The sequence below is a fragment of the Atractosteus spatula genome, chromosome 18 (assembly GCF_055471065.1).
Source record: "Atractosteus spatula isolate fAtrSpa1 chromosome 18, fAtrSpa1.hap1, whole genome shotgun sequence".
Classification (NCBI taxonomy): Eukaryota; Metazoa; Chordata; class Actinopteri; order Semionotiformes; family Lepisosteidae; genus Atractosteus; species Atractosteus spatula.
The window spans coordinates 13,084,659-13,107,898 of record NC_142723.1 but is presented as its reverse complement, the minus strand read 5'-3'; the positions used below and the strand labels follow the sequence as shown (position 1 = coordinate 13,107,898).

The following is a 23,240-nucleotide window of genomic DNA, read 5'->3' as shown; positions in this document are numbered from 1 at the left end:
TTAAAGCGATGGACGTTGGCACTCGGTCCAGCCTGCGGCACCCCCTCCCTGCCCCACGGTGCAGGGGCTGACACATACGATCACACACTCGCCAGGCGGAGTTAACCCTCACTTCAAGCTGAGCCTTCAAAGCATCCCCACCCTGATCACGAGGATCTAAGCCAGACAGCGTGAGTGAAGACCCTCTTTGTACAGCATTCCATGGGTTTTTAATAGAATCTTTGCTCTGCCCTACTTCTGTCAGTCCGACTGCTTTCAGGATTAGCTCAGGATTTGAGCAATGAGCCTGGAGGCAAACCTTTAACATTTTGCAGTGGTGACCATCTGAGCCTGGAGATCGAAGAACATGCAAAACCACCCTTCCAAGAGCTCAGGAACATCTGAGTTTCAAGCACACGTTTGGGTCCTCCACACCTGCTAATCACGGAAGAGTGATGATGACAGTGATGTTTTACGATTTGTCTATAAAGAGATCCTGGGGGCATCTACCACTAAAGTAAGACGATATTACTGCAAACCAAACTTTTAGATTGTTTTCTTGTTGTGGAAAACAGCACCCTCGATAGTTTGTGTTCCTTGGCAAACTCACAGGCTCCACGGGCTGCCCGAAAGTTCACGAGAATCTCAGAGAAAACAGGCCCCCCAGGATCTGGAGTTGGACAAGCCCCAAGACCACTGGAATCAAGCCACGCGACGATATGCAACAACTGAAAAAAGAATCCCGTCAACCATGTCTTCTTCCGCAACGAGTAACATTCTACTCAGGAGAGACAAGGAAATGAAAATGCGCTGAAATCATCGTGAAACAGAGCCCACGATCGGCTCGGCCAGTACAGGCATTCACTCGTTTTCAAATTAAAGGTTGAGTTCAATCTGCGAGTGCTCTGCAAGTTCAAAGCTGGGTCACGACCTTTGCCGGCTCTGACTGGGATTCCTGCACAGAGCCACCGTGGAATTATTCAGCCAGAATCCATCCCCTGTTACAAACATGTGCAGCTACGCGCTTCCAGCAACAGCATTGAAGAGCACGCATCTTCTCCAGTTGACAGTGAACCACCTGAAAGATCTTTGTGGAGTGTGTTGCATGTCCATCAGAACATCCTTAGATAAGATAAGATCACTTGATTGGCCATATACAATTTCTTGCATTAGGAATTTATCTTTTCGCATACCCCAACTTGCTCTCCATGAGACACACAGACAGGGAGAGAAGCTTGGGGTCAGAGCACAGGGTCAGCCATTTATACGGCGCCCCTGGAGCAGCTAGGGTTAAGGGCCTTGCTCAGGGGCCCAACGGAGTAGGATTCCTCTGCCGGCCGCAGGATTTGAACCGGCAACCTTCCAGCCACAGGCACAGATCCTTAGTCACAGAGCCACCGCTACGTTCTCCTAAGGAGGATCCAGGCAGCTCAGATGTCAAGACACAGTTAGAGATTTGGGTGGGCGCCCAATAAGCAATTGGATAGTCGAGATTTCTGACAACATTCATGGAAGAAAAATTCTGATCGTGATACCAACAGTATTATTAGAATGTCTGAATCTGATTAAGTGATCAACAGATTTGTTAGTTAATTGTCAACAGAACTGTTAATTATTAGAATATTATGAGAATCAAATGGCAGTGCACAACTAAATGAAGAAAAATAATTACTTTACCACGACCGCTGCTAACCTAAAAAAAATTAACTCTGAGGTAAATTTGCTCAGTATGTGTTAAACCCACACAGCTGCACATTCCTTCTGAGGATTGGTTTTACTTAAAAGTAACTTAATAAATACTTAATAAGGATTTGAAGTCCGGTGTTTTGTATGGAGACTAAAATATGTAACTGTAAATTTCTCCTCTGTGTGTACCTCCCTGTGCAGAAACACAAGCAGTAAAGTCAAATCTAGCATTTATTTTTTCAATGCACTTTTTGTTCTTAAGGCATTACAAGACACGGCAAACCCTTCCTGAGCCAACAGCTCCATCGAGGAGTCTGCAGTGTGTACATTCACTCCTCCAGAGGCTCGGCATTTGTCCCAAACAAAAGCTCCGATTCATCAGCGGGGGGGGGGGGGGGGGGGTAAGGGGGGGTGGGAGAGGAAGAGACGCATCCTCTTTTTTGGATGAAGTCTTTGCAGCCTACCAAAGAAACATCTCAAACAAAACCGGCCAGTTCTGGCTCGTTTTCACACCGAGACAAGATGCCCCTTTCTTCCCTGTCTCTTCCACTCGATATATCCTGTTGTGTTTGTTCTTAGCAATTGCCATGGGGGGGAGATATAGGTGAAACACGAGGTTTCCTTTTGCTTCCTCTCTACCTTTCCAACTCAAAGCAACTCAAAGTGAACCTGAATGGAACTCACAGATTTTTTTTGGCCCTGATACTGTAAAACCATGTGTTCAAAGACACGCGCAACAGCAGCACGTGATGCAAAACCCACCAGAACAGGACAAGAAAGAAATCGGAAAACAAAATCCAACAACACCGTGGAACATCTGAGCAAGTCCTTTAGCCTGTACTACCAGACATCAGAGAATGAGCAGACCATAGTTGTTCGGCAATTGGTCAGAGGTCAGAATTCTCTATCAGAATGTTCCAACGCAAGATTGAATCCACAGTCCTGTTATCAACAATAACAAGCTCACGAAGTGCCATAATGGGTCTGAAATTAAAGGCCTTGTGACTCTTCCAAATGCCAACTCAACTATTATGCTACTAATTTATAGTCTGTTTATTTAAGGGTGACACAGCATAGCACTGTGGTCTGTGCTTCACAGCTCTAGGGTGCATCTGAGGGGGGTCTGCATGTTTGCATAGCTCATGACATTGAGCACTGGAGCAAGTCTTTCTCCTCTTCTTTGGGCTGGACAGTGCAGTATGCAACAGGATGACTTCACATGCACACCCGTTCGTAATGTAGTAGAGTAATCCTTGTCAAGCGTGCACAGCAATTAGGTGGTCGGCACAGGGCTTCAAAAACTCTGGCCTGGAGGGCCTTTGGGACAAATGATCTAATTTAATTTATTACCTGCTTGATTGCAGCACATTATCAGCTTTCCCCAGCTCTTCTGGTGCTGCAGATTCAAAGAGATCTATAAGAACTGCAGGAATGCAGCCCCGCAGGACAGTGTACAAGTTTACATTCCAGGATTAAAAAAAGGACTCCTGCTTAATTTTATTTGAAGCCAGGTACAGTGAACTGGAAAACAGCAGCAGATATGGGAATTCGGTTTGATCGTGGCTCCATGCTTGAAAAGGAAATCATTCAAGCCTTCATCAAACACAAATATTAGCATTCTTTCTACTAGCCCTTTTGGGACTTGACATTACTGACCTCCTCTGATGTAAAACGCACTGAAATAAAAGCATTAAAGGGACACAGAGCAAATTCAATTTATAACAGAGTACATGGCTCCTCCTCAGGCAGTATGGAAAGCCTCCTAATATTAAAAAAAACAACCAAATCCAGCTATTTATTTCAATGTCTGATTTTCGAGATCTCTTATCTTGCATGACAAATGTTTCAAACAAAATTCTTCCAAAAATATCAAGAGACACTACACTCCATTCTGTAGGAGCTCAATACATCCTCACATCTCTTATAGACAGATTCTCTCTCCACTGAGCTGTTCAATTGTAATCTAATTCACTAAACTAACTGAAGCCGTAAGTGTTGCAATTGTATTAATTGCATTGCCCAGTTTCATACAAGCAATGCTTGGAGAGTAAGTCCTACTTCGCTGAAAATATCTCTGAAATAACTACAGCAGGATAAACAAAGTAACATCTTACTGGCTCTTGGAAAAAAAAAGACCTAACCTTGCTGATACAAGTCAAATCAAAAGTTTTTGGTTCCTTTTTTTGTTTAAAAGTTGAGGTGTTACTTATTATGTGACCTTTATAGTTTCGGTGATAAACTGGGCCTACATTCTGATCAATGTCTTTGATTTAATCCTCCTTAGCAAAAATACAAAAAGTGGCTTTTCAAACCACCAAATATTTTTTCTTGCTCTACTGCAAACTGCTCCATTTTTCCCATATGACAAAACAATTTACCTAAATAAAATGTACAATTACACAGCTGTGTTTAAGTGCTGGTTCTCTTTTATACATGTGGTCTTACTTATAAATGGAGAGCAAAAAGGTGTGGAAAGACATCACATAAATACATAAAGTGAACAGAAAGACCTAAATATAACTATAACATGCTCTAACACACTGTTTATCAAATTATCTCCAGGGGCAATGGATCTTTTCTAAAGAAATGAAATGGCACCAGTTAATACATTATGAAATTCAGCCATTAATCTGAGACCTGTGTATTCAATCACAGCGTATTCAAGCAGGTCAAATGTTGCCATAGATAACCGACTTTTCTTTTTGTGAAACTGATCCACCGTTCAGACATCCCAGCGCGTCAGAAGCAAACACATCAGGTTACAAAAGACTGAAAGTCCCATCTAGCCAGCCAAAACACTCCACACAAATGCCACAGGAGAAGGTTATGAATATATTCTGAGCCGGATGTACTGTAGTTCAAATTAAATGCATGGCTGATTATTACTAATTTAGAAAAGAAAAATCGTTCCTAAATCCAGTATACTGTACATGCATATTGTTTTTGGCAGAATTCCCCAAGATTTTTTAAGCATCCCACCTTTAGTTGAAGATAATGAATGCATTGCAGCAGCCCCTTTGAAAACGGCTGAAAAGCAGATATTGCAACCGAAAGGTTATGTGAGGTGAGAAGATTGCACAGCAGCATCAGCTGAGACCCCCAGATGTACTAAAGCACAGAAGGATTTGTTTCAAAAGCAACATTTTTATACAATGCTATTTTGCTTGGCTGGTCACTACTGTCCTTGGCTGATGTCTTTTGGCTCAGTGTTTTAAGAGTAGGGATTTGGAAATGATTAATTTTACTGTATAAGGAAAGCGTAGAATCATACACAACATAAGGCATGAAGCAAAATTCTTGAACATTAATCCCAAGCGAAATACTTGAGCTTCGAGTGTACTTTTAAAACACCTACTGTATATATAATACCTGTCCCGAAGAACTGTTAATCTGCAGTATATATTGCCAGTCTGGTTGCTTAAATCCCTCTCATCTTACACCATTTCAGAGCCTATTTCACAGAACAACCTCAGCTACTGTATACTCATAGACTTCTCATTTGTCTGGAAAAAAAAAAACTTCCAAGTAATAGGGGTCTCCGAAACCACCGCTTTAATCATACGTCCTAAAGCTAGTTTGAAAGGAAATGAAGAAAGAACTTGGGACAGTGTGTCAGTAATGCCCTCCGCATCCATTTTTGCAGTTATTTTGCACGTCCGGAGGAGATTCGCGAATAACCCCTTCTCGTCTGTAGTATATAAATAGCTGATAAACGGTTTAGACAAGCAATGATTTTCAAAATTAGCAAGCTCGTTTCAATCCACTCTCTGGCGCTCCATCCCACAGATAACATAGACTACAATAATAATAATAAACATACTGTACCGCAGACAGTGACACGCAACTGCATTTACAATCCCTCATTATTTACGTTGCTATGCAAGTACAGTATATCAACGTCTTTTTGAAGGTGGTGTTGTTCGGGGTTGCTGTTACCAAACTTGTAAATCCCAAACAGTTATAAGGGTATATATTTAAACAAATACGCTGTTTTTGTTTCCATACCTGGAACAAAACTAAGGATCCTCGCGCGGTGTAGTTTAACGATATGTCTGCAATGTTTGAAGAACGCCAAAAACTTTGCATCTACAAGGCATTTATCCATTCTAGAGTAGCAGAAATATTAAAGTAGCAACAACTGGGAATACCACAATACATTCTAATAAAGATCCAATTGAGTTAGATTTACTGCCAGATCACATGCAATAGACGCTGTTGTTTTGTTACGCAAACTTCGAAACTGTAGCGTTTAAGAGCACCGACACTGAGCAAGGAGTCCTTGGTAAACTTTTGAAAGAGCACAAATCTGACGGATCCTAACTTAATCCCTTTGCTGATACGAATTTAAACCCGTCCCCCCCATACACACACACAAAAAAAACATTTATTCTCACTCCGGCCTTACCTCCACAGACACAAAAGGATTCCGGCGACAATAATCTGTGCTGGAATGTGCTAACTTCTAAAGACATCGATGCTTTTCTCCAAGAGATCACGCAACTCGTGAGCAGGCGTCCACAGATGTACAGTACAGCGCTCCGAAACTCGCAGCGCTTGCTGTAAGAAAAAACATCTCCGGAGACTTGTTTTCTTTGGGAAGCAACAATGTGATTCTCCGCCCAATCTATCTCATTCATTACTCCTACCCGCGTTTCAGTCCGCTGCTTGACAATTAGCGCAGCTCCGCCTCGTTCAGAGATAACCCCGCCTGACAAGGCGCTCGCTGGAGATGAGCACATTCCCCGGACAGGACTTTTAACAGCTAGCAGCGAAATCCAGCAATATTTTCCTAAACCGTCCTAAACTAAAAAGCATTTCAACAACGGTGCAATGTACAGCAAGTGAGTGCTATTCGTTTAAAATAATTAACCTGGTGATGAAGCCATCTAAAACTTTTACCTAGCGAGTTCCAAAAACAGTGTATTCCAAAAAGACTCTCAAGTCTTAAATTCTGTTAGTGTAGGACATACCTTTAATCCCGGGAATTGTACATGGGCACCTGTGCCTTTGGACTGATTCCAAAGAAACAAGAAGTGGTGATCAAAATTGTACGGTGTATTCTAAATGTGCCCGTTAACTGCGCATTATACCGTTTTAAATCAACAACCGTCATTTTAAATTATACACTTCTATCATTATGTACTTACAACACGCATTACCATTGTCTTTGATTATTGCTTTTTGAATCGTCTGCACCACTGCAGGGAAAGCATACATCTACATTTTAAAACTTTAAACATCTTTTTTTCACAGGTAGTTTCTTCAAGCTCAGTTTGCCCGGTGCTCTGTATCATGCTGTCCCCCTTGGTTTCTACAAATCCTCGATTTCCCAACGGCAGAGATGTTGTGCGGAGTTGTACGTTGCGGCCTGTTCCAATACAGCTGTAGACGATCAGCTTAGCTTTTGAGTGCTCTTGCATTGCCAGGCTGAAAAAGAAACACTTTGTTTTTGTCTCCCATTCATGTTCAGTGTACTAAGTTCAGGCGGCCCTCGTCACAGTAGGGCTCCCTGGCGAGTATGACCCCAGAGTTTAAGAGACTCTTAACAATGAACATTTCTCTGTCATTTGCACTGCGCAGAAGAGAAAACATCTGACAGACGTCCGGCCTGACGGTGTGGATTATTTGATTTGGAATAAGAGGCAAAGGGAGTTTATCTGGAGGACATGATATTGATTTTGTTCTACCGGTCCTTCCTTGAATCTGTTCTAACTTTTACCCTGATCTGCTGGCCGGGCAGCCTGAGTCTGAGAAGCAGGAACAGACTGGGCAGCCTCGTGGAAAAAATGTCAGGAGGTCATCGGGGCTGATCTCCCAGCCCTCCCCTCCATCTATCATTCACGTGTTTTGTGTGAAACAAAATCCATCTGCGATGGTCCCTCACCCCCCTTGTTTAATAAGTTCCAGTTACTCGTTACTCCCATCAGAACGCAAATACCGACTCCCCAACTCCAAAACCAACAGATTCAAGATCTCATTCATACCTGTAGCCATATCGTTACTTAACACTTGACTTCTATGCAAATATGGACGTATACAGTATTGCTGCTCCTGTCGTTTTTCTTCTTCTGTCTGTACACCAACACTGCTACTGTAAAACAACTTGCCCCCCCCCCACGGGGATAATAAAGACACTCTCTCACCTCCCCCCCTCAGAATTCCCCATTCGTGATTTAAAAAACGGAAAGATAACTCTGCGTGACCCTTGACTAAGATATTGAATTTTTTCTACCATGAGGTTTCGCGTGTCCTCCTCGGAATTCTCCCCTCGGTCTCGTCTTCCAGGGGCGAATTTCATCGAGAGATGCGGCACCGTTCTCATCCCTGCCCGCACTGTCACGCGTGGTGTTCGGGCCACTGACACGGGTCCCGCTCTCCACCACGCAGAATGGCGTGGGAACGTGTCCTAGCAGACAGCTGCTGGCTGGGTTTCCACTTGGCGTGTTTTGTGGGCACGCCTGGAAGGCACGCACGACGAATTCCTGCAACACCTTGTCATTGCGTTTTACACGTGATTAATATGCAGCCGTAAATCAACCAAAACAGACTCGTGTTTTTTTTATGGGTGGGTTTGTCAATGGAGGATGTTGCATCTGTCTTTTGCGCTACCGTAAATGTTTTCACACCCTTCATTTTTAGCAGGAAAATCTCTCAGGCATGTACAGTAGCTAAAACGTCTGCCATTAGTTTGCCCAAAGGGGTTGGGCAGCCAGTTGACCTTGGACCCCTAGAGGTTTTTGTTCTCGTTACTAAGGGGTTTTTGGTACCTCTCCTCCGTTGTCTTCTGGTCTTTTCTGTTCTGTATTCACAACATGTACGGTCACTTGCTTTGTTAAGCGCCTTGGGGGCAACCTTGTTGTGAAAGGTGCTATATAAAACTACATTGAATCGAGTTGAGTTTGCCACTAAATGGAATTATCCGCGGTCTGGTAGTCTGGAACTACATGTAGGCAAGATGTTGAGGTCAGGACGGATTGTTTTGTTCTCGTTTGTGATTATTGTTTTTATTGTTTCCCAAAACAAATAATGAAAGTATCTAAAAACGGAAATGACCCCTTTGCGTGTTAAACTCAATGTGATGCCTTCAGTGATACTGTAGCGCTCTCGGGTTCAGAGAACTTTTGTGATTTGTTTTTTTTTTTAGCGAACTATTTTCAGGTTTTTACACTGAAAATATTCGCTTTTTTTACGCGTCTTTAGCTAAAGTCGGTGTTCATTGTTGAAAACATATCCTTAAGAGACGTCTGGGGACGAGCATTTAGCGAGTGAAATGTATGGTTTCTTTCCCCGACGAAAAATATGTTTTAAGAATTGCAATGCAATCCATTTAGTGATTGGGTTAAAGAAAAACGATCTATATGGTGATCTAAAATGAATTTTCTTAAATAAATACACTTCAATAGCTTCGGTGTGTCCCTTAACATTGGAGTAAAAGACATCACAAGGTTATATTTTGATACACAGGCTTTAACTGCGATAAGACGAGAAAGAATTATAAAATTCTTTGCCTAAGTAATTACAAGAAAGGCAAAGGCACAGTTTTATTATGGAGTTTTCTGCAATAATACCAATTTCGTTGTACACACCCACACGTGAATTCACCACCACGGGTTTAAAACAGCTGGAGGACTGTCCATCCACCCGTTTTCTAACTGCTTCCTCCGATTTATCGGCTATTACAAGTCCTGCAAATCCAAAGGACGATTTCGCCTGCCCCCTTGCGTATCTCAGAGGCGGACGGCTGTGCAGACACCGCCGCTACACGCCGCAGCGACGCTGCCATTGGTTCACAGCGGCTCCTCCGGGAAGTGCCGTGCGGCTCAGCTGACCGAAGCACTTTCCTCACATGACTCGGGCTCCGGAGCTGCGACTGCGGGGCACCTATGTGCTGAGCTCGGAGGTGACGAGAGACGGTGCACGGACAGGTGACAGACGTGCCTCTGTATCAGGAAGGAGGACCTCTTCTTTAATCGATCGGTTGTATAGACGGATTTTTTGAAAGGACGCCGGGCAGGCCTTTATTTGTCAGTTACTCTGCTTGTGTCGGTTTCCTGTGTATGAAGCTCTTTTCTTCTTGCGGAGTCAGAGGGAATCTCCCGGTAGTCAATCCTAGACATTTTTGTTTGTCTTTTCCTGTGCTGAGTGAAACCTCACCTTTGTCATAGGTGATCAGGGGTTTGGAACAGCGGCCTGGAGCAATAGTTGCTTGGGGCTGTAACAGTCACACCGGGAATAATTTACCCCGCATTTTAAATATTCACTGAATAACTCATTTGTGATGTGTTTTCATTAATGCATATTTGTTTTTTTGAATACTTTTCAGCCTCGTTATGTTCTAGATGCATCGTGTATACTGTATCAACGTATTTTGTAGGAATTCAAAATGTAAATATTTTTAAAGGTTTTATTTTTCTGTCGACGCACTGACAAACTACAGCTGTGTGCTTGAAATGTTCCAAACTCCAGTGCAACAGTAGGGCTAACAACACGACTTATCTTGCAGACCTCAATTACAGAGGGTTTATGGTCTGAAAAGCAGTTCAAGGTCTGCCTTACAATAGTAGGTAATGCCTTTCGATCAGGGAGAGAGAAAGCAGCAGAACCAATTAACCACTATCAACATAAGTGCTTTTTGGATCTTAGAACTATTCTGTTGTATGTGGCCTGGTTTATACCAGTGATGAAATGTGCCACATCTCACTGACTGTTACATGATGTCAGATACGCCACATGAAATTTGTGAGAGCCCAGATTTTATTTAGAATGGGTAAAGTCCACTTCTGTGCTATATCACAGGTGTCATCATCAGTCCAATGAGGGTTTTGCTCCTGTCTGTCGTTGCTAGTGATCGGCAGACACCCAATGTGTAACCTGGTCAGTAGGATCCATTGCGGTATTGTGGAGACAGCCGGAGAGCCCATTGGTATTTCTGTGCTGAATTAAAATCCCTGAACGCTGTTTACATCTTTCTTTTCCGAGCTAAGAAATACTGCTCCTGCTGAATTTGCAGGCTGTACAGTACGTCCAGCAATAAATTGTCAGGTTACAAAATTGCAAGGAATTGGTGGCAGGTGTGACACACAGTAGAGGTTCCGAGAGCCTTAAAACCCAAAGGTTTTTTTTTACTTTCGCAGTTGTGTGTGTTAAGTTTTTTTTTTCTCTTCTTTTGACTGCCTGCAGGTCTTCGGACTCGGCTGCCGACCCAGTTCGTTGCCCTTTCCTGCCCTGCTGTCCCGTATGTCACAGCCTCTGCGTTAAGAAGGTAGGGCTTCATTCCCTTCTTGTTGCAGGATCATCAGGGAAATGAGATAGCAGGAGGGCAGTCGAATGTTCTAGGTTCAGTGTGCGGAATGAGGTATCAGACTTGAGAATTTGCCCAGACTGTCAGCGAGCTTGGTTTCAAAATCCATGGATATCATGAGGCATGAAAAACTCTACATGTCTGTCTGAGTCATGTGGGTATTTCATAACCAAAGCCTGCAGATGGGTGTATCTGTTGCTGGTGATCCACTTTTCTGCATGTTATCTGTATGGGATATTCATGTTGCGGAGGAGTGGATTGGTTAACCAGGTCAATAAAGGGACCCAGGCTGTAGCTGTCCTTGAGCAAACGGTAAAGCTAGCCTGTTTCTCCTCAACACCACAGGTGTCGGCCTGTGCTCTTCTGAGATCACAGGTGTTGTGTTTTTGCAGAAAGCTAAGGGGGCAAGGAGTTTAACTCTGAAATTCAGCAGCCCCCAAACGAATGTGAAGTACTTCAGGTGGGGGGCTGCGTTAGCATGCGTAGGCTGCAAAGGAACAAGTAGAGGCTCATTCCATGCTGACAAGAGAAGAAAAGAAACACAATGTTTCGGCTGTGGAGCCTTCTTCGGGTCAAATGTGAAGTACAATGGTTGACTTAACTGTTTCTTGCACCAGTTGTCGCTGCTGCTGTAGCTCTTGAGCTGTGTGTCTTCCTCCCGGCAGGCGTGAGAAGGGTTTCTGGGAGTGATGCCTTCTAATAAGTCTGTGTCGGACGCTCCAATCACACAGTTCGTTAACTGCAGGATCCTGAAGGACCACCAGCTGCAGAGGTGAGTGAGGCCACAGTCCAGCTCGAGCCTGGAACCAAGCAGCCATATCGCAGCAGCTAATTTACGCTAATGGGTGATATTCTCACTGGGTATAATACAGAAGGTACTGGTTTGGAGTGATAATTCGACCCAGCACAAATTCATGCTTGGATATACTGATAGTGGATTAGATTTACAGTGCCTCGCTGCAGCTATGGAGGCAAGTGGGGAAAAAAAACACTCAGCTATGCTCTAAATCCCTTCCACTGGCAGTGCAGTGAAGTGAAAGTCAACTTCTGAGCTGACATGCAGAAGTTTTGGGTTTTGCAACAGGGTCTTGGTGCACTACTAGAAATTGTGGTAGAAGCCTTAAAAGTTTACCAAAAATTGTATTTCAACAATGTCAGAAATAAAGCAGGGACCTAGTGATAACTCAGCAGTGCCAGCCACAGCAGGCAGATGCCAAGTCTGGCTTTTAGCAGGGTTGGTGGTCTCAGAAACAGATCAAGGTTTGGCTAAAAGCACAGCAAGGCATCCACATTGTCTATGCCTTGTGGAGACCTTAACCCTAATCCTAGTGAACCTTAACCCTAATCCTAGACCCTGTAATCCTAGACCCTTTAATTCACTGAGTTGAAAATGGGCTCTAATGACTTTAAAATCAGTCAGAATCTTTTAAATACCAGCTGTAAGGTATTTTAAATCCACGTGATGAGAATCTGACTGGGTTTTCACCAGATTTCTTTTTGTGTTGCAACCTGCAGCTGAATTTGTGTCCAAAATATATTTTTGTGCCGGCGGGAGGTTGGGATTACATTTCTCACCAAAGTTTGGCTCCACTTATCATAATGTCAGCTTTTAAACGTCAAGAAATAAGAGGGTTTAGCGTGTGGAAAGTGCTTTTTCGAACACGTGCTTTTCGACGGACCTGCTGGTCAGCAACAAAATTCCAAAATCCGTGCAACGTTCCCATCCCCCAGTTGTGCCTGGTTTGTCAAACGCCGAAAAATGCTCAACAATGAGCTCTGTGGCTCTTCTGTCCTGCGACAGGGAGGACCTGTGGGTCCGGGAGGGCAAGATCCTGAACCCGGAGAAGCTGTTCTTCGATGAAGAGGGCTCTGCGGACGCGTGGGTGGACTGCCACGACAGCATCATTGCTCCTGGTTTCATCGATGTTCAGATAAATGGTGAGGCTGAACCTTGCTCTGGAAATGGTGGAGTGGTGGCTCTGTGGCTAAGGATCTGCGCCTGTGGCTGGAAGGTTGCCGGTTCGTATCCCGCGGCCGGCAGAGGAATCCTACTCCGTTGGGCCCCTGAGCAAGGCCCTTAACCCCAGCTGCTCCAGGGGCGCTGTATAAATGGCTGACCCTGCGCTCTGACCCCGAGCTTCTCTCCCTGTCTGTGTGTCTCATGGAGAGCAAACTGGGGTATGCGAAAAGACAAATTCCTAATGCAAGAAATTGCATATGACCAATAAAGTGATCTTATCTTATCTTTAATGCCACTGTATCTTTTCCATTGTCACCCATTTCAAGGGCAAGTGCTAGGGTTTTGAAACCCCAGTTGTTCCACATCGCCACCTGCTGGTACAGCTCTTTACCCAGCATGCCCATAATTTGTCTTTTCGTTGTTAACACCCTGCCGCGTTTATAAATGTAATAAATCACAGGTCCATCGCGGCAAAGAGTTCAAATGAGCTCTACATTCTGTGATACCTTTATTTACCCTGATTGCAAACCGATCAGGCCCTAAATTTAAGGACTGCAGTGATGAAATATTGTGTATTGTACTTTGGGGTGGCTCAGTTAAGTAACGTTTTAACATTGTAACCTTCTCATATGCCTGAAGAGCTGATCCACCTGGAGTTCTGTGTCTTGCATTCCATGTAAAACACATCAAACACATAATTTTTTGCATTTATATGGAGAAGTTCATTCCGAAGGCTCTCAGAGTGCTTAATGCACTGTACAGGAGGGGACACACCTCACCTACCACTGAAATGCAGCCCCACCTGGGTGACACATGGTGGCAGTCGGGACTCATGAGTAGTGAGGACTTTAGTTTAGTCATTCTAATGTTACAATCGCCCCACACAGGACCAGTTTGGGTTTCTGCTCTTGAGGGCCGAGCGCCACCTACTGGTCCACTAGCTCCACGTCTGTCCGCTGAGGGCCCAGCTTTGCTTGGCTAGTACAGCTCGCTGCGGGAGGCATGACGCGACCACCCCTTTCTCCCGCTGTTTCATCTCCAGGAGGCTACGGGATCGATTTCTCCCAGGCCACCAACGACGTCAAAGGGGGGATAGATCTGGTGGCGAAAAAAGTCTTGGCTCACGGCGTAACCTCCTTCTGCCCCACGCTGGTGACCTCGCCACCTGACATCTACCACAAGGTGACGAGACCCCAACCAGCGGCCTTCGACACTGTTCTCGCTGTCCCAGACAAGTCAGACTCTCTGCATTCTCGAGCAGATAGGCTGTAATTACTGTAGGCGCACATGTCTGTCACTTTCAGTGTTTCACATTTAAGATACAAACAGTGTTTCCTCCGTTTTGTGGGGTTGGCACTTTCCTTGGGTACCATCTCTAGGTGCTGAGATGTCTTCAGAAAACTGGCCAGCTCCTTTTAGTGGATGAAGTGTGATTTTAATAAATGTATTATCCATTTATTGTCTCGGGGGAATTAGAGATGTGAATCCACTTCAGCAATTTTATAATTCTCTTGAACAAATTTGTCATTTTTTAAATGCCGGATGGAAATGTTTTGTCATTGAAATATTCGCGGGGAGCCCGTTTCCCCATTTCCTGCTTCCGACCTTTAACCTTTTGCGTTTCCCCTTTGCCAGGTGCTCCCGGAGATCAAGGTTAACAACGGCAGCGAGCAAGGCGCCGGGGTTCTGGGTAAGGGGCCGATCTTGGTCATCTGGTAAAAAAAAAAAATGGAATCTCCACCCTTGTTCTGAGCTATTTCTCTCAACTGTATATATTGTAACGCTTATGGCCGACAGGTACTGTGTAAGAGCCGGCTTACCAGAGCAGGTGATCTCTCTTTAGCTCACCGGGCTGGGTCCCTGCCGAGTGACGCGGGAGTCCCGGGTTCGAGCCCCCAACGGTGGGGGGCCGACCTAATGCGGCAAGGGTGCCCGCCTGAACCCCGTTGCGTTACAGTATAGATCTGCGTTATGGTAACAGACTTGACTGTGACCACCAGCTGTTGGAGTTTGAATTAGTTCCCCAGAACGATTTTGAAAGGCACCATCTCTCTTTCCATCATATATAATGTGGGAGAGCATAGCACCGCAGACACCAGTGTCGAAACTTTGAGGTCAGAGAGCAGCCTGTCATGACAGCTAGTGTTGCGGTTCACTGCTATACATGAACAGTAACCCTCAGTACCTGTTGGACATGACTTAGATTTCATTAGGGTAATCAAAAATTACACCACCTCAAAAGATGATTGCGGTTTTAGCTCAATGTGGGGCAAAATGATAAGAAAAATTTTTTTTCCCACTCTCGAGTTTTCACTGCCAATGTCTTGTTAAAATGCAGGCATTGCTAGATATTGTTTAAAATCCAAAGAACGAGGGTGAAAGTGTTGTATAGTGTTTGGCATTCTTTTAAAAGAAGGAATTAATCTGGACTTTATTCTTTTGAGTTTTTTCCCCGGGCAGAAATGTCTTTTTTTGTGATCTCGTATCCACACCTGTATGCAATATTGACAGATCTGTGGTCTTACCGAAGCTGTGTTTTAGATTCACTAATTGCGGATTAACACAACTGTGGCACAGGCTACAGCTGTGCTCTGCAGTGAGGCTGATGGGGCTCCCTGCTGCTTCTACAGGGGTACACCTGGAGGGTCCCTTTATCAGCAGAGAGAAGAAGGGGGCGCATCCGGAGCAGTATCTGCGTACTTTCCAGGCAGGGGGCGCCCGGGACCTGCTGGACACGTACGGATATCTGGATGACGTTAGCATCGTGACGTTGGCCCCGGAGCTACCTCACAGCTTGGGAGTGATCCAGGAGCTGGTGCAGAGGGGGATCACGGTCTCTCTAGGTAGGAAGATATAAGCCCAGTGCTGGTGATATAAGCCCACATGCTGCTGCATCATTATTACTGTGTCCTGCCCAACCACATGCTGGTGCATCGTTATTACTGTGTCCTGCCCAACCGCATGCTGGTGCATCGTTATTACTGTGTCCTGCCCAACCACATGCTGGTGCATCGTTACTACTGTGTCCTGCACAACCACATGCTGGTGCATTGTACTACTGTGTCCTGCACAACCGCATGCTGCTGCATCATTATTACTGTGTCCTGCCCAACCACATGCTGGTGCATCGTTATTACTGTGTCCTGCCCAACCGCATGCTGGTGCATCGTTATTACTGTGTCCTGCACAACCGCATGCTGGTGCATCGTCACTACTGTGTCCTGCACAACCGCATGCTGGTGCATCGTTATTACTGTGTCTTGCACAACCGTGTGCTGGTGCATCGTTACTACTGTGTCCTGCCCAACCGCATGCTGGTGCATCGTTATTACTGTGTCCTGCACAACCGCATGCTGGTGCATCGTTACTACTGTGTCCTGCCCAACCGCATGCTGGTGCATCGTTACTACTGTGTCCTGCACAACCGCATGCTGGTGCATCGTTATTACTGTGTCCTGCCCAACCGCATGCTGGTGCATCGTCACTACTGTGTCCTGCACAACCGCATCCTGGTGCATCGTTATTACTGTGTCCTGCACAACCACGTGCTGGTGCATCGTTACTACTGTGTCCTGCCCAACCGCATGCTGGTGCATCGTTATTACTGTGTCCTGCACAACCGCATGCTGGTGCATCGTTACTACTGTGTCCTGCCCAACCGCATGCTGGTGCATCGTTACTACTGTGTCCTGCCTAACCCCATCTGGTGCTTTCTTATTACTGTGTCCTGCCCAGCCACATGCTGGTGCATCGTTACTACTGCGTGCTGCACAACTGCGTGCTGGTGCATCATTACTACTGTGTCCTGCACAGCCGCGTGCTGGTGCATCGTTACTACTGTGTCCTGCACAACCGCATGCTGGTGCATCATTACTACTGCGTGCTGCACAACTGCATGCTGGTGCATCATTACTACTGTGTCCTGCACAGCCGCGTGCTGGTGCATCGTTATTACTGTGTCCTGCACAACCGCGTGCTGGTGCATCGTTACTACTGTGTCCTGCACAACCACATGCTGGTGCATCGTTATTACTGTGTCCTGCACAGCCGCGTGCTGGTGCATCGTTACTACTGTGTCCTGCACAACCGCATGCTGGTGCATCGTTACTACTGCGTGCTGCACAACTGCGTGCTGGTGCATCATTACTACTGTGTCCTGCACAGCCGCATGCTGGTGCATCGTTATTACTGTGTCCTGCACAACCACATGCTGGTGCATCATTACTACTGTGTCCTGCCCAACCGCATGCTGGTGCATCGTTACTACTGTGTCCTGCTGAGCTGCCCCTGAATAAATTCACATCAGTCTTTTCAGCACCTGCCAGAGGAATCAAATGTGCTGAGTAATAAGAAAGAAGGGTTTAAAGTTAACCCTGCATAATTTGATCTATTTATTTTACTTCATTATTTTAGTTTGCTTCATATTATATCATACCTTTGAATGTTGTATGGTCCCCCCCTCCAAGTATCCACCACTAGGCAAATTTCTCACCCTTTGAACACTGATAACTTTAACTTTCTTGAATAACAAAATATACTTCAAACTCCTCTTCCATGTACCATACTTCCTGAAAGGCCAATGTGGCTCTCTGCATTGAGAAAACAATACCGAGCAGCAAAGTGTGAGAAGTTGGGGGGTCTCTTTACAGCAGCCCGACGTCGGAGGCTTTGGAGGGGACAGGCGGCCTACCAGCCTGGCCCTGGTGGGAGAGAGCCCTGCAGGGGTGTATTAAGAGCATTAAGTGATCAATGAGCAGAAGCCTAGAAAGCACTCTAACTCATTAGCCAAATAATTGGTCCAGTGAGATCACTCGGTCCTGCGGCTCTCCAAGACAGGGTTGCAGATCTCCTGGTTGAATCCATTTTTTTTTTCTTTTACCAAAAAGCGAAAACCCTTCTGAAGCTATTGTGCAGCCGAGTGTCTGAATTCCCCTGGTTCTCCCTTGCGTCCCAGGACACTCCGTTGCCAATCTTTCCCAGGCGGAGGAGGCAGTGCAAGAGGGCGCAACCTTCATCACTCACCTCTTCAACGCCATGCTGCCTGTGAGTCCCTCACCCCCCCCTCCCGCTCTCTCCTCCAGAGCGCATTGGCTCCGGTTTTTACTTGGATCGCTACTCGCTCCGCTCCTCCGTCCCAAATCGGAGTCCAGCAGCAGTTCCTGAAAGCGTTTTTTCTCAAGGCCGGCTGCTGTACCCACCAAGCAATGGTAACACATTGGAAACCAGACAGAAAACGTCCAGTAAAAATACTTTCCGACAAGCTTGTTCAGCTCAGGGGTTCAGCTGCTTTTTTTTTACAATAATAGTAGGTTGACCTTGAGTCCTGAAGCAACAGCACAATAAGCACTGGACACGTACTGTACGATGTTAAGTAAGAAATGACCATTTGACCACCCCTGCTCCCAGCCAATTTAATGCCTCAGAGCCTGCTTCCTCTGTCTGTTCTAAATTGAACACATTGGTCAAACTGAAGCCCAAGTGTAATGGACGTTCTTTTGTGGTGTAAAGTAAGATCTGAAAAACCACAGTAAAAGTGTTGATGTGGTAGCTAGTGTTGCGGCAGTGCTCTGGGCTCTGGGCTCTGGGCTCTGGGCTCTGGGCTCTGGGCTCTGGGCTCACAGCTGGGAGGTTCAAATCCCAGGTAGGGCGCCGTTGTTGCACCCTTAAGCAAGATACTTCACTCAGTTAGTTTCAGTGTAATGCCTATCTGTATCAATCCTATAGATGTAATGGGGTGGATAAAAGGATAAAAGCCCTAGAGAAATTAACAATAAGCTGTGGGAAACTTTTTTATATTGTGCGTACAGTGCCATACTGTGGCTAGCTCATGTAATGACAAGCAGCGTGTCGTCTGTTCAGTTCCATCACAGGGACCCGGGCATCGTAGGCCTCCTGACTAGCGACCGTGTGCCTACCGGGCGCACTGTCTTCTATGGCATGATCGCAGATGGCATCCATACCAACCCCGCTGCCTTGCGCATCGCCCACCGCGCCCACCCAGCAGGTAACCTCCCGTCGCCATCCGCGCGTAACGCTCGCGTTTCCCGGGAGGGGGCTTAGAACGATGGTGACCGAAGTCAGCGTGACGTTTCTGAAGCGGCCCTTCGGTGCAATCAGTTTTAGTTCTCCCACGAGCGAGAGAAGAGAAGACGTCCGCCCCGTTTGTGTAATTCAGATGCGGTACAGTCTTTGATGAATGAGAAGAGCTCGCCCGACGAGAGATCAAAGGTGGAAAAAGAGCGCTCGCCTGGCACAGGAGTGTTCCTTGCCCTGCTGGAGATCCGTGAGCGTGCGTCAGTGACCTGTGCTGCTGTTTCCCCTCAGGCCTGGTGCTGGTGACTGATGCCATCACTGCTATGGGGCTGCCTCCCGGGCGTCACACTCTGGGGCAGCAGGTCATCGAGATTGAGGGGCTCAATGCCTACGTGGCAGGTCTGGATCTCCTTTTTTGTTTCTTTACTGATTGGTCCGTACGTTGTGCGATTTACATAAGAGCAGTTACAAATGAGAGGAGGTCATTCTGCCCATTTAACCCATTTAGTAGTTGGCAGCTACTTGGACCAAGGATATCATTCAGCCTCTTCTTCAAAGAAGCCAGGGTATCCGCTTCAGCAACATGGCTTGGTAGCTTGTTCTTGACTGCCACAACTTGGGGTGTCTTTCAAAGATCTTTTTTGCTCACAGCAAATTATTTTGCCAGAATATCTCCATTTATTTTTGCCTATCAAAGTTCCAAAACTTAATTTCCTGGATGCAACACCCCAAAGTTATCCTTTGCCCTAACTTCAGGTTCTCTTGAAAGGTGTGTTCGTTTAACCTTTAAGCTTTTGTAACCGCTGTAAGGAAATCGGGACCATGTGGTTTCCTTCACAGCAAAAAAAAACTTTTTTCTCTACAAACTATCTCTCTACAAACTGTTTTTTTTTTGTTGTTGTTAAGGGAATTTAAGAAAATATTCATCACTGCCAAATCTAAATAATGGGTAACCAACATACTGAACAAGTGAAATGTATTTTCTGAAGTCTAAATTGTCTCAAAAGAAAAATCTGATTGAGCCTGAACTTGCATGATTCCTCTGGTGCCACACAAAGGGTGTTTGTATTTTTTTCAAACTAAATAACAAAGGAATGACAAACTCATAGTGTTACAATTCACAAACAAAATGAAACAAGTAGTTTTGGGGTCCCCTGGAGATAAAATTCTAGGTTGATTTGGGGTTTTCCTGTGTTAACGTTTAAATGTAACACGAACACAAAGCTTCCCAGAGTCTGGGGTGTCGCCCCCTGCTGACAGCTCTCTGACATTCCTCTCCGCTTGTCTCCCTCAGGAACCAAGACCCTGAGTGGCAGCATTGCCACTATGGACATGTGCGTCAGGCATTTCCTGCAGGCCAGTGGTGAGAGCCTATTCTCCGTTCGCCTCTGTCCCTTGTACACTCGCTGGCCAAAATACTGGGTCACCCCCGCAGGGTAGCCTGTTGGGCAAGAAGCAGGGACCTGCTGGAAGTGGAGTGGGCTCTACAGGTTTTTGAAACAAATTGCAGCCCGATCCGTTTCCATTTACCCGGCAGAAGGCTGGGACGGAGGTGTCGGTGTGCAGGACTGGCCTGCATGCCGCCATTGCCTCAAGGAGGACGAATCGAAAAAGGCAGGGTTAACTGCTGGGGTGAGGCATAACTGCTTACATTTCAGCAGAGGGCTGTCGCAGAACTGTCTGCCCAAAGAAGGAAAAACCATTGAGCAGGACAGTGCAGAATGTCCCAGGACGTTTGCACAGCAGTATATAATAACCTTGATGCCACTTGTAAGTTCTGTCCAGTATTGTCCTTCTCCTCCGTTCTGCCTTCAGACATGGTACACACTTGGGCTTCTGCCCAGCTGTGTCTCCCTGTAACCAGCCTGCCTTCTCCATCCTCTCCAGGCTGTACTGTAGAGGCGGCACTGGAAGCAGCATCCCTCCACCCAGCCCAGCTGCTGGGCATCAGCCAGCGGAAGGGCACACTGGACTACGGTACAGATGCAGGTGAGCGGGTAGGATACTCTGCTCCTTAAGAAGAAGCTGCTGATGCAGTAAGTGGCTGTATAAGTGGTGAAGAAGGTGTATAACATATCTGACATTCTGAGCTGAAGTACTCTGGAGATCTGAAGCAAAGCTGCAGATGGGATCAGTGAAAGACTGGCGTAGGTCTGGTTGGTTGTAGTGAGGTCTGGAGAGGACTGGGGAGGCCAGTGGGGGGGGGGAGGGAGGCAGGGGGAAACGTATTCAACGTCTTGCATTGTTTCTTGTTGGGGCTTCTGGTTAAAATCAAACTAAAGATGTGAGCTTAAGAGACAAAGGAAGTTCTGAGCCAAAGTGAGGACAGTGATCATATGTATTCAGTCCAGCGATTGTCTTAAAACGGCTTCGCACTGATAAAGGGCAGAGCAGAAAGGACCAGGGGCTACACCTGTGCATTGCCTGGCACACACCCTCACACGAAAGCACCGGGCAGAACACGCGAACTCCACTCAGAAGGTCACCCAGTCGGCCATCAACCGGAGGACTCGAGAGCTGTGAGGCGGCAGTGTGTAGCGCACACTGCCCTGCTGCCCAGTTTGTGTTTTGTTTTGCGTTTGTATATGTAAATGTAAAGATTGATTCAAGAAAGGTCAGTTTTTGCTTCATCTCTGGTTATTTGTTTAGTTTACAGTATATATAATTTCATAATTTATTTATAGCAAAGAATGAATAACCATTGTGCGTGGCGGGTCTAAAATTAAAGTGAAAGGGATGAGGGGTAAATAAATAGCTTGCCATAGGAGAAGAGAGCAGGGCTTTAACCAATTATTCAGTACCTGGGATGAAAGCTGAATTAAAGATGAAAGATAAACATCTGGGTTGTTGCAGGCCGGTGAAAAATGAAAGCTCTTAACTTTTCTTTCTCTCACCCCATGTCAGATTTTGTCCTGCTGGACGACAGCCTAGACGTCAAAGCTACATACATCGCAGGGGAGCAGGTCTGGGAGAAATAACCACTCCCTGCCCCCAGAATGGAGCTGCACTGCTTCGTTGGAAATCAGCACTGGCACTAGGGGGCACTCTTCTTCAGAGAGCAGAGTGCCATGACTCCACCACAAGGGGTGGCCCAAGATGCGGATTTAATTATCATTCGGTGGGACCTGGGATTCTGCTGAGCAGTGATGAGTCTGGACAGCACCCATCCGAGAAGACATTATTGGTTAATATTGAAAAAGGATGGGGGAGGCCCATCGTAAACCTACTGTACAGTTTTTTAAACACGAACCAAATAAGCCATATAGGAATGATCACTGTAAAGTTTAATGAAGGTGTAGTGTGTGAAAAGAATCAGAAGTTGGAGAGGGTTTGTATTTTTATAGGGCTTCTTATAGAGAGTACGACCTAGCGATAAGGACAAATTAATGTAAGGGGATGAAATCTATGAATACGCCACACTAGGGTGAAAGAATAAAAAAATTATGGCCAAACGCAGTCCGTGGATAGCAGCCCATGTTAACCATGTGCCTTGAGCTGATCCTGAAAATTTCATGTCGTGGATACTTCATTAAGTGGGACAAGAGACCGCTTGATATGGCTTTTGGATACATGCTTTCCTGGCAAACACTAACCTACCACAGGGTTCTCTTCTAGTCCATGGTCTGGGCTGTGTGCCAGGATCAAATCTGGGGAGTAGATCCCTCCTCCCACTCCAATCCTGTAACTGAGTCAAGAGACACTTCCTTCACTGTTGGTTAGCAAAGGGCAGAATAAGAACCGTTCAGTCCTGTCCCCTTGCCAAGCAGACAAAACGAGCCCAGCAGGAACACACTTCTTCCACACACCATGTCTTCACCCTGTGACACAGGGCAAACATCTGGAAACTCATGTCAGTTCAGTCTGCTCAAAACAAAACCGCTGGCTGAGAGTCTTTAACGTACCTGTACACCACTGGCAGTAAAGAAGAAAGCACAGGTTGAAACGTTGCCTGTTTTGTGATCTATTTTGTAATATTACAGTGCCATCATTTTATGTACTATGATTAGTAGCATTAAAAAGGAGCGCCTTGAGTTCAGCATCACAAATTAACCTGATGTTGACTTCACATATGCAAAGCGAACACTAATTGGCAGTATGGTCTTCAGCTGGAGTTAAGAAAGCACTGTCCTCGATTTATAAAGATACTGCTTTGCTTTAAATGAAGTGCTTTTAATTCCAAAGAATTCCAAAGCACTTTATATATAGGAAGGGAGCCACCTGAGAAGCACCGCTATGTAAATTAAACATATATTCATCCAGAAAACTGGCATTTCTTTATGA

General features: G+C 45.7%; 1 protein-coding gene across 4 annotated transcripts; it reads left to right on the top strand.

The window, feature by feature from the left end:
- Positions 1-9,505: 9,505 nt before the first annotated feature.
- On the top strand, positions 9,506-22,414 carry amdhd2 (amidohydrolase domain containing 2). Of its 4 annotated transcripts, none has more exons than XM_088936503.1 (13): positions 9,506-9,590; positions 10,846-10,927; positions 11,632-11,738; positions 12,768-12,904; positions 13,969-14,108; positions 14,562-14,616; positions 15,557-15,769; positions 17,881-17,969; positions 18,786-18,930; positions 19,251-19,358; positions 20,254-20,322; positions 20,847-20,948; positions 21,864-22,414. In XM_088936503.1, the coding sequence occupies exons 3-13, from the start codon at positions 11,656-11,658 to the stop codon at positions 21,935-21,937; spliced, it is 1,215 nt and encodes a 404-aa protein (XP_088792629.1). In that variant the 5' UTR covers positions 9,506-9,590; positions 10,846-10,927; positions 11,632-11,655; the 3' UTR covers positions 21,938-22,414. The 4 variants fall into 4 exon arrangements, with proteins under 4 accessions (XP_088792629.1, XP_088792632.1, XP_088792631.1 ...); XM_088936506.1 differs by having other exon boundaries at positions 9,540-9,642; XM_088936505.1 differs by having other exon boundaries at positions 9,562-9,764.
- Positions 22,415-23,240: the final 826 nt, after the last annotated feature.

Bases quoted from the DNA above. Each gene is read 5' to 3' on its own strand.
- amdhd2 (XM_088936503.1), top strand. From the start codon at position 11,656: ATGCCTTCTAATAAGTCTGTGTCGGACGCTCCAATCACACAGTTCGTT. The intron at 17,970-18,785 runs GTGAGTCCCTCA...TCGTCTGTTCAG, and splicing joins TCTTCAACGCCATGCTGCCT to TTCCATCACAGGGACCCGGG. The intron at 18,931-19,250 runs GTAACCTCCCGT...GTTTCCCCTCAG, and splicing joins CCACCGCGCCCACCCAGCAG to GCCTGGTGCTGGTGACTGAT.